Genomic DNA, 11368 nt, shown 5'->3' on the forward strand with positions numbered 1-11368 from the left:
TCAGGGCTGCACTTGAGAAACAGAGACAGTAACCTGGGTGCCCTGGGAAAGTGCTTGGATTCCTGATTGCATAGGAGCAATCCTTAAGAAGAAGAAGTGGGATACTGATTGCCTGTCACCAACTCAGTCACACCGCAATTCCTTTTTCTCATTGGCAGGACTCCTCTCCAGTTACAAGCATGCAGATCTCCTCCAAACGGGTATGTCGTGCAGCAGAAGAGCTTTGGGGAGCCATGGTGTGGGAATGTGAACAGGGAGGCAATGCAGTGATGACTTCTGCATACAGCTGGGGAGAGAGCTCAGCAGTGGGAGATTATCTGAACAGGGCCTGATATTCATACAGATAAATGTTTCCAAGTAAGAGAGTCTGTCAGAGGTCCTCTGATGATGAGGCTGTCCCACCTCCTTCAAGACACCCTGTCCCATTCATCTGCCCTGTGGTTGGTTTAAGTAGCGTTGCCACATGTCCAGATTTCCCCAGACATATCCGGAATACTGCAGTCAGCAGCAGTGTCTGGTTGGAAATCGATAAAATGTCTGGGAAAATCTGGATATATGGCAGCCGATGTCAGCAGTGCTGCCATTTTTCTATTTATTTATTTTTTAATAAATTTTTATTAAAGTTTCAACAAATTTTATAGTAACACAAAAAACAAAACATCACAACAACAATACAAACAAACAATACAAAACAAAAATCAAACAAAATTAAAAGGTTCAATTCTTGGTTTCATGTAGCTTTCTTTCCGGACTTCCTCACATCTCCCTTTTCTGTTTTCAAATTTCCAATTTAGTTTCAGCAGATTTCCCCCCTATTTTAACCAGATTAATATGTCTTAATTTCTTTTAAAGTTAACCATTCCTGCTGCTAACCCATCTTTTTATCTTCCATCCTTAGGTTAACTAAACTGTGATTCTCTTATTTGTTACTAATGAAACATCTTTGCACATTCCTTCAGCTTTGTTACTAATGCCACATTGTCTCAATATCCTGCATCATATTAACATTCATACAGTTTACAATGTTTTTGCAGATAATCTTTGAATTTCTTCCATTCTTCTTCTATTTGTTTTTCTCCTGTATCTCGGATTCTGCCAGTCATTTCTGCTAGGTCCATATAGTCCATCAATTGCATCTGCCATTCTTCCAGAGTGGGCAAATCTTGTGTCTTCCAATACTTTGCGATGAGTATTCTTGCTGCTGTTGTTGCGTACATAAAAAAAGTTCTATCCTTCTTTAACACCTTCTGATCGACAATGCCCAGAAGGAAGGCCTCTGGTTTCTTCAAGAAGGTATACCTAAATACCTTTTTCAACTCATTATATATCATTTCCCAGAATGCCTTTACCCTTGGGCATGTCCACCAGAGGTGAAAGAATGTTCCCTCAGTTTCCTTACATTTCCAACATTTATTATCGGGCAAATGGTATATCTTTGCAAGCTTGACTGGTGTCATGTACCACCTATAAATCATTTTCATAATATTTTCTTTCAAGGCATTACATGCCGTAAATTTCATACCAGTGGTCCATAACCGTTCCCAGTCCGCAAACATAATATTATAACCAATGTCTTGTGCCCACTTAATCATAGCTGATTTAACCATTTCATCCTGAGTATTCCATTTTAACAGCAAGTTATACATTCTTGACAATGTCTTAGTTTTAGGTTCTAACAATTCCGTTTCTAGTTTCGATTTTTCCACCTGGAAACTTAGTTTCTTGTCCACGTTAAAAGCCTCTCTAATTTGGTAATAATGTAGCCAATCTCGCACTCTATCTTTTAGCTTCTCAAAGCTCTGCAATTTCCATGTGTTTCCTTCCTGTTTTAATATCTCCCAATATTTCGGCCATTTGGCCTCCATATTGAGCTTTTTCAGAGCCTTAGCCTCCATAGGTGACAACCACCTTGGGGTCTTATTTTCTAGCAAATCTTTATATCTTATCCAGACATTAAAAACTGCTCTCCTGACAATATGGTTCTTAAATACTTTATGAACCCTTACCTTGTCGTACCACAAGTATGCATGCCATCCAAACGCATTATTAAACCCTTCCAGGTCTAGAATGTCAGTGTTTTCAAGAAGTAGCCAGTCCTTAATCCAGCAGAAAGCTGCTGATTCATAGTAAAGCTTCATGTCTGGCAGGGCAAACCCCCCTCTTTCTTTAGCATCGGTTAATATTTTAAATTTTATTCTGGGCTTTTTGCCCTGCCAGACAAATTTAGAAATATCTCGCTGCCACCTCTTGAAACAATCCATTCTGTCCACAATCTGCAAAGTCTGAAACAAAAACAACATTTTCGGCAAAACATTCATCTTTATAGCGGCAATTCGGCCCAACAAGGAGAGTTTCAAGTTTAACCATGTTTCTAAATCTTTCTTTACCTCTGACCAACATTTTTCATAATTGTCCTTAAATAAATTCAGGTTTTTAGCTGTCATATTTATCCCTAGGTATTTCACTTTCTTCACCACATTTAAATCTGTCTCTTTCTGAAGCTTTTCTATTTCCATTGAAGTCATATTTTTCTCCAATACTTTAGTTTTTTGTTTATTTAATTTGAATCCTGCTACCTGACCAAACTGCTGAATCAGTTCTAAGACTCTTTTCGTACTAGATTCTGGCTCCTGTAACGTTAAGACCAAGTCATCTGCAAAGGCTTTAAGTTTATATTGTTTAGCTCCGACCTGAACCCCTTTAATCAACTGGTCCCTCCTAATCAGATTCAGGAGCACTTCCAGGACCGAAATAAATAGCAATGGAGAGATAGGGCACCCCTGTCGCGTTCCTTTTTCAATTTTAATCTCTTCTGACACCACATTGTTAACTATCAATTTCGCTTTTTGTTCCGAATATATTGCTTCTATGCTATTTTCGAACCCTCGTCCCACACCCATTCCCTTAAGATTTTTTTTCATAAAACTCCAAGAAATGTTGTCAAAGGCCTTCTCCGCATCAATAAAAATTAACACTGCTTTTGTATTTATATTCGTCTGCAATAACTCTAATATGTCAATGATGTTTCTTGTATTGTCAGACAGATGCCTGCCAGGGAGAAAGCCTGCTTGGTCCTTATGTATTACTTCATTTAACACTCTTTTCAGTCTATTTGCCAAAATGTCTGCAAAGATTTTATAATCCACATTTAACAGGGATATGGGACGGTAGTTTTTAAGTTGTGTCTTTTCAGCTTCGGATTTTGGTATAAGCGTGATGAAAGCTTCTTTCCACGAATCTGGTGCCTTCTTCCCCTCCATTATCTCATTACACACCTCCTTTAGTGGTTGAATTAAATAGTCTTTCAACATCTTGTAATATTTGGAGGTTAACCCGTCCGGCCCTGGAGATTTGCCCAATTGCATATTCCGAATAGCACCTTCAATCTCCTGTTCTGTTATTTCATAATTCAATATCATCTTATTTTCTTGAGATAGCTCTTGTAATCCGTTAGTCTTTAAAAATTGGTCTATGTCAAACTCTTTTTGCGGCCCCTGTGTGTAAAGTTGTTTAAAATATCTCTGGAAACACTTTCTAATCTCTTCAGGTTTCTGTATATTTCTCCCCTCTATCTCAAGGTTGGTTACCGTATTCAACTTCTGTCTTTTTTTCAGCTGCCATGCTAGCAACTTTCCACATTTATTTGCCGATTCAAAAGTTTTCTGCTTCATTTGTTTAATTTTCCATTCAACCTCTTTATTTACTAATTTCATATATTGTACTTGGTAGAGTTTAATTTCTCTCAAAATCTCCTGCGACTTGGGTTTCGATCTTAACCTTTTTTCCCCTTCTTTTATTTTTTCCAAAATTTTGTCTTTTTTCTCATTTTGGGTTCTCCTCTTTATTGCATTCTGCTGTATCAGAAACCCCCTCATAACTGCTTTACTTGCGTCCCAGATTATTCTTTTTTCCACTGTAGTGTTCAAATTAACTTCAAAGTAATCCTTCAAGTTTTTTTGGGCCTTCTTAACAACCTCTTGATCTCTTAATAATGTGTCATTCATCCTCCATCTAAAGGAACCAGTTGTAGTTAATCTCATTTCCATCTTGACGGCGTTGTGGTCGGAGCATGTTTTTGGGCAGATTTCCACTTTTCTAGTCTTTGGTGCCAGTCCTCTAGTTATCCATATTTGGTCAATTCTTGTCCATGTCAATTTAGCTTCAGAAAAGAAAGTCCCTTATCTTCCTAGGGGGTTTTTAGTTCTCCAAATATCAATCAGATCCATATTGTCAGTTAGTTCAAAGAAAGTCTTAGGTAGTCTGCCCTCTTTTGTTATATTATGACTTTGTGCTTTGTCCATGTTCGTGGACACCACTCCATTCATATCTCCCATCAAAATGATGTTGTTGTAGTCAATGTGCTCCAGCATTTTCTCATGCAACTTCTTATAAAATTCCGACTTTCCCTCATTTGGTGCATATATTCCTAAAATCAAAAATTTTTCTCCTTGTACTTGAATTTCAATTGCCACAATCCTTCCTTGTTCATCTTTAAAAAGAAATTTCGGTGACAGGCTTTCTTTTGCATATATAACAACTCCTCTCTTCTTCACTCTGTCAGATGAAATAAATTCTTGACCCAATCTCTTATTAATCAAAACTTTCCTATGAAGCCTAGTCACATGTGTTTCCTGTAGGCAAATTAAGTCTAATTGCTCCTTTTTTAATATGTAAAATATCCTCTTCCTTTTCTTCGGACAATTACAGCCATGAATATTCCAAGTTACTAGTTGCAGGGCCATGCTGGAGCCTTCTTGTTCCTTTTGGGTGGTGTCACTTACTTCTGATCCACAGATCCCAAAGGTGTGGGAACAGAGCTTAGTAGTCCAGATCCTAAGGCTCCTTGTTCCACTTCAATCCCTTTCTGAAGGTCTTCTCCGTAGTGGCTCAGGAATTTTTCCCTGTCTTCAGCTGATTTGATTTTAACCTTCTTCCCCCTAAAAGTGAAAGTTTCCCAAGGATTTTATCCAATACTGTTACTGATGTGTCTCCACCTGTGGCCATTCCTGCAGGCCTTACTGGCTCTAAATCTTCCTGTGGAGTCACTGAGACTGTAGGAACCGATGATCTGCGCAGCTGTGAAGTTATCGTAGTTTGTTGTGTTTTGGCTTTTGCTGATCTTGTCTTCCCACTCATCCCACCACTGTCTAGGCGCCAAGGTCAGTCTTATGATTAACAGTTCCCATGGGAATCCACAAGCCCTTGGATGGAAAATTCCCCCCAGCCGTTGCAAGTTTTCAATAATCCACTAGGGGAAGACTGGCTGTTTCTTCACAAAGGAAAAACAATTTGCAATATGCCAAAATTCAAAGTCTCTAGAAAGTTCAATAACAATGTCTAACAGCCCCAAACTTCCAAAGACCTTCTGAGGTTCTTAATTTTTGCAGAGCCAAGCCTTAATTCCTTACAATGTCTCAAAGAGTGCAAGTTTCTAGTGTAACAACTCCATGTATCAATCCACTGTAACAGTTCCAACAGACTGGCAGCTCTGGGAATTTAGTAGCTCTACCAATCTGGCAGTCCGCTGCAGTCACTGTCTCTCAAAGAATTTATAAATCCATAAAAAAAGAAAGATATATCCACAGGTATAGGGTATAGTCCACAAGCATAATAAATTAGAGCCAGTTGATGCTTGGAAAGATGCTATTCAGAGAAATAGTTCAACGGCAATTAGAAAGTTAAAAAGTCTCTGCTTAAAATCTATATACAAAACCGGGAGACGGACTTCCTGGTTGCATCTCCCGCTTCAGTGCCAAATTTCCACAAATTCAGTCTCAAAATCGATTAACTTCACCTACTCACGAGTAGTTGGTTTATATCCGAATTGTCCCAGGAAAAAAGGTCAGCGCTCACCGGCAGCAGCTTCGCGGCTTCGTCTCTGCAGGAAGAGCGATTGACTCACAGCACCGCGCTAGCCCTTTCACGCTCCGGAGCTCCTTACGGGGTTCCTTTGACGTTTCTGGGCACACAAATGGTGCCCGCCGAGTCCCACGGCCACAGGCTATCTCTGCCTGTGGTTTTCCGACGCGGGTCTCCGCTTCGCCATAGCGGACGACCCGTTTCTGCAGAGCCTCCTCTTCACAAAGTAAAGAGGACCGCCATTTCAGTTCTCTTCCTTCCATCCATCAACAAGTGTCAGGCCACTCTAGATTTTTCCATGGTCAAGCTAGCAGTTCTCATGCTTTTCCAATGAGGGCTCTGGGCTTCTTTCTCTCTGGGAAAGCCTCGTACCCACCTCTTTTGGACTGTGGTGTCAAAGAGGCCAGAATCAGGTGTAATACTAAGGCAAGCGGCAGAAGACATTGACTTGGCCTTAATAGGACTGTGTGGCTTTGTCTCCTAACAGCAACAGCTCTACATTGGCTCCAGGACTTCTGTTTCCCAGCTGCCCTTGCACCGCTGTGGGATCTACGGCAAAGCTTGTGCTGAATGCTGCCTGGCCAGAGATCCATACTGTGCCTGGGATGGGACTACCTGCACTCGCTACATGCACAACACCAAAAGGTATGGTATGACTGCGGGGCTTTCTTGAGGGCAGGGTGGGGCAGAGAGTGATAATGCAGCCTGCCTGTTGTCTCATGGGCCACCTACTCTCTTGCTGCCAGCCAGCTGTGATCTGGCTTGGTGGGAAATTCCCCCCCCCCCCCATCTCCTGTTGGCTTGCCTCGAGCAGTGCCCAAAGAGACACAAACCTACCTCCTGACAGCATCCCCGTATGCAGTCTTGGCATGGCCACTGTCCGCTCTTGCCTGCTTAAGAGCCTGCTTCTCCTCTGAGGCCAAAGGCAGATGCTGCTGATACCAAGATGAGGGAAGGAAATAGCTCCCAGCCACTACATCCAGCTGGATCTGTCTATCCAGGAGCGGTACTCTCCAGGTTGCCCAGGATGTGCACTGTAGGATGTCAGTTCTAAGATGTTGTGACTGGAACCCAAGCAGGACAAGAGCAATCTTGCTACATGGCCCCTCTGAGGAGAACATTTGTCTTCAGGAGAAGCCACACATCCCACCTCAGAAGTACAACATACCCTACTTTTGATCCCGATCAAACTTTCTGTGCACTCTCTCTCTCTCTCTCCCTCTTCTTGCAGGCGGTTCCGGCGTCAGGATGTGCGAAATGGGGATCCCAATGTGCTCTGCTTTGGAGGTGAGTGCACTTGGACCCTACACTCTGCATCATTCATGCCCAATTTGGTGTGTCCACCATCACCAACAATGTAAGACGTAGCATGGCCTCAGACTACTGCACTGAATTAGTTCTAGATGCAGTGGAACGTGTGCCTTCCCACCCTCAGCACATATGCACACATGCACTTTCTTCTCTCACACCTGGCATACAATACTGAATGCCAGAACCAGAAGAGCACTGAGAAAATATGAATTCTGCTCAGTGCCCTACTATCCTCTCCCCACGATTAAAAAAGAAAAATAAATGGCGCACTCAGCAGCAAGTGTTCCTCAACTTTCAAATTACTGCATGGAAAGGGAATTGGACCCTAGAAGAAACTAAATTCACGCTCATTCATTTATCCAAAATACACTGAGCACAGCTGCACATACAATCTTTCTTTCATTACAACTGTCTTCAGAGCTTAGTTGCTCACTTAATAATAGATTATTTTAAATATAGCCAGGACAGCATCCTGGATCCATAGATTGTTCCCTCAAAATGCACCCCATTTTGTAGCCAACTTGGACTTCTGTTTAGATTTCTTCATGCTTTGCTTCAGCTCTGGCCTCAGCACATCCCTGTGTGTTTGTTGTCCTGCCCATATCTCTGTGCTGAGATTAACAGATGACCGTATTGAGCTCTCACGACTTTGTGCTGTCCCTTCCTGTTTCTGTGCAGATCCCCAGCGAAGCAGCGTCCCAGAAAAGAAGTTATATGGAGTGGAAGGCAGCAGCGCTTTCCTGGAGTGCCTCCCTAAGTCACTGCAGGCCCAGGTTGTGTGGACGTACCAGAAAAGCAGCAGTGCCCCCCGGAAGGAGGTAGGAGCTTGGCTGCTGTGTGCACATAGACCAGGGTCACCAAACATTTTAGGCCAGTAGGCACATTTTGAATTTGGTTGTGGGTTCCAGTCACAAAACAGCTGCTGCCATTGATGGCAAAAGGCATGTACATCAGCCACTGCCACACACAATCACAGAGAGAAGCTCTTTGTACTTCTCCTCTGTTCAGAGTGGAAGGAAGGGTGTCCTATCCTGGCATCCAACGAAAGGTGCCTGCCCATATTTAAGAGGCGTATTCCACGTGGGAGTGGCTGAGCCAGTACAAACAGGAACTAAGCAGGAAAAAACAAACGGCCTCTCGTGCATTGTGGAATTTTGAGCGGATCTTTGCTGAGAGCTTTTGCGGGTATCATAGGAGGGTACCATCAGGAACACCCTGGCACCTGGGGGTGCTATGTTGGTGACCCCTGGTATAGAGATATAAGAGAGAATGAGAAACAAAGCTGGCAGAATCTAGAGTGGCTGGGGAAACCCAGCCAGATCGGTGGGGTAGAAATATTAAAATTATCATCATTATTATTAGTAGTAGTAGTAGTAGTAGTTTTGCTTCCTCAAGCTACCTCAGCCTCCCTTTGGTTCCAAAACCTCCTGGTATCATATCTTTTTGCCTCTGTGATTCTATGAATTAATTAATCAATTAATTAATTAAGCAGTCAATCATTCAGTTAATTAACAAGGCCTCCACTTCCTGCACATCCCCTTCAGCAGATTCTTCCTCCTTCAGTGCAGGCCCCACTGCTTATAGCAGGGACCTGTCTCCAAGCAGGTACCTAGGATTTGTTTAATTTATTTATTTAACCATTTATATGCCTGTGGATCACAGTAAAACATCAGCCCTGACCACTGGTCCTGTTAGCTAGGGATGATGGGCGTTGTAGTCCCAAAACATCCGGAGGGCCAAGTTTGGCCATGCCTGCAAGTGGTTTGCAAGAAATATTTAAATTATCAGAGAGTTTTGAAACAATTACAAACATTTAAAAACAGTTAGAATTAACATTAAAGGTAATTAAAATATGCAAGCATCTATGTGTTTGCACAGGCCTTACTGTTGATGAGGCCATCCTCCCTCCTGGTTCTTGAATCGTTATTCCTGCCTGTCCCGTCTCAGTTCCTCACCCCTACTGATGACCTCTCACCAATGCTATCCTTTTTCTCTGGCCTTACTAACCTGCAGGTGCTGTTGGATGACCGGGTCATCAAGATGGAGCGGGGGATCCTGTTGCGCAATGTGCAGCGCAAAGATGCCGGCCTCTACCACTGCCATGCCACGGAGCATGGCTTTACCCAGAGTTTGCTGCACCTCCAGCTTGAAGTGATCCACGCCCAGCAAGCCGACTCACTCTCCGTCTCCCGGGAAGAGGAGCCCGCGCAGCCCTTCCACCGCAAGCTCTGGTACCAAGATTTCTTGCAGCTGGTGGACCACCCCAACCTCAGTACCATGGACCAGGTATGTGAGCAGCTGTGGAGCCGCAAGAGCCACCAGCCGAAGAAGAAGCCGCCGCTACCCCCTCCGCTCAGCGTCAAGGCCAAGAGCCACAAGTGGAAGCACCTGGAGGACAAGCGGAAAGGCCGCAGCCGGAGAACACATGAAGTGCCCCGTGCGGAGAGGGGGCCCCGGAGCACTGACGTCTGGTGACCTGCATGTAGTGCAGCTGGACAACCAACCTCTATGCTGGGGAGCAGTGTGGGCGTGTAGGGAAAGGGGTGGGAGAGAGGATGCAGGACCATGGTTTGGTGGAGAGGGCTTCCTTTCCATCCTCCTGGCGGCCGCTTCATACATAGTTTGTAGGGGGGGTGTTGTCATCATAGCAACTTAGCTGCCATTCTTCAGAACTCGGTGCGAAGCAACAGAACCCGACCGGAGAGGGTGGCTTCTGTAGCCCTCGCCTCTTCCGTAACATACAACCAAAGATGGTGGCAGCAGTCTCAGGGGACCAAAGGAACCAAGTTATTATGATATCCTGTGCAGAGGGAAGTAAACCAGACAGGATACACCAGGAGTTGTGGTCCCTTTTTTCTTACCCTCAAGGATCTGCTGACTGTCAAGATGTAATTCTGAGTCTGAGGAGCCTTCTAGCTCTGGAGCATCTGTTCGTGCTCAGAATCTTCCTCTGAAGAGGATAGTCCCCCGACACATCCCTCTTTCTTGATAGGCAGGGTGCCTACCCCGTTTCCTCTCGCTTCCATAACCAAACCGACCTGCCTTGTGCGCATAAGTGCAGCAATGTGCTCTCCCCCTCCAGAGACACTACAGAACCACTGATGTATTTATTAACAGATTGTTAACTGATGAATGTAAATCCACCACCAGGTGGCCCACCAGCATTTGGCCTCTGACTGAAGGGACAGGGCTCCTGTTGCCCAAAGGATTGTTGGTACACTTCTGAAATGTTCATGTGGCAATGATGATGATAAGAGAGAAGAGGAACAGTGGCATATCTCCTATGCTCTCAGATCTATATTTTATAGATTCTTCATCAGACTGAGACCCCCTCAAGTGGCAGGGCAGTAACAGAAAGGCAGTTAACACACTGGTAAAACATTGAAGTTGAGGCCCTGTCATGACACAAGGATGTTTGTAGGGTCATGTTGAGCAGTGGAGGTGTCTGTCTGTCCTTTCTTTGAAGGTTATTGCCAGAAGAATGATGGCCAACCAAGGTTTGTTCCCTTCTTCGGTCTGCTCTGGGGCCCAAGTCACCAGCCACAACCCATCGGGAGCAATATCTAAAAGAGTAGCCCAGACCTCCCCTTCTCCATCTGTTTTGGGCCATATCTCCAATCTTCTCTTGGCCATGTTGACTGGGGGTGATGGGAGTTGTAGTCTAAACCATTTGTAGGACACCATCTTGGGAAAGTCTTGGCACTCATTTTGAAGTCTTCATTTTGGGAGTGCCTTGTCAGGCACCTCTGTGGAGTGCCCAGAAAGGTGTGGTCATGCAGATGAAGCTCATCTGTCCCTTAGATATGCTGGGGAGGTGTTCATAGAATCATAGAGTTGGAAGAGACCACAAGGGCCATCGAGTCCAACCCCCTGCCAAGCAGGAAACACCATCAGCGCACTCCTGACATATGGTTGTCAAGCCTCTGCTTAAAGACCTCCAAAGAAGGAGACTCCACCACACTCCTTGGCAGCCAATTCCACTGTCGAACAGCTCTTACTGTCAGGAAGTTCTTCCTAATGTTTAGGTGGAATCTTTTTTCTTGTAGTTTGGAGCCATTGCTCCGTGTCCGCTTCTCTGGAGCAGCAGAAAACAACCTTTCTCCCTCCTCTATGTGACATCCTTTTATATATTTGAACATGGCTATCATTTCACCCCTTAACCTCCTCTTCTCCAGGCTAAACATGCCTAGCTCCCTTA

General features: G+C 44.1%; 1 protein-coding gene across 2 annotated transcripts in view; it reads left to right on the forward strand.

Annotated features, from left to right (window-relative positions):
* SEMA3B (semaphorin 3B) overlaps nucleotides 1–11138 on the forward strand; it is a 71225-nt gene extending 60087 nt beyond the window's left edge. Inside the window, exons 14-18 of one of the 2 annotated variants that reach the window (XM_079964424.1) lie at nucleotides 159–200; nucleotides 6347–6504; nucleotides 7091–7146; nucleotides 7849–7988; nucleotides 9184–11137. In XM_079964424.1, coding sequence (XP_079820550.1) covers nucleotides 159–200; nucleotides 6347–6504; nucleotides 7091–7146; nucleotides 7849–7988; nucleotides 9184–9645 — 858 coding nt within the window. In that variant the 3' untranslated portion in view covers nucleotides 9646–11137. Of the gene's footprint in view, nucleotides 1–158; nucleotides 201–6346; nucleotides 6505–7090; nucleotides 7147–7848; nucleotides 7989–9183 lie in introns of both variants that reach the window. The other variant, XM_079964425.1, reaches the window with a different exon arrangement.
* Nucleotides 11139–11368: the final 230 nt, after the last annotated feature.

Source organism: Podarcis cretensis, assembly GCF_951804945.1.
Source record: "Podarcis cretensis genome assembly, chromosome: 2".
NCBI lineage: Eukaryota > Metazoa > Chordata > Lepidosauria > Squamata > Lacertidae > Podarcis > Podarcis cretensis.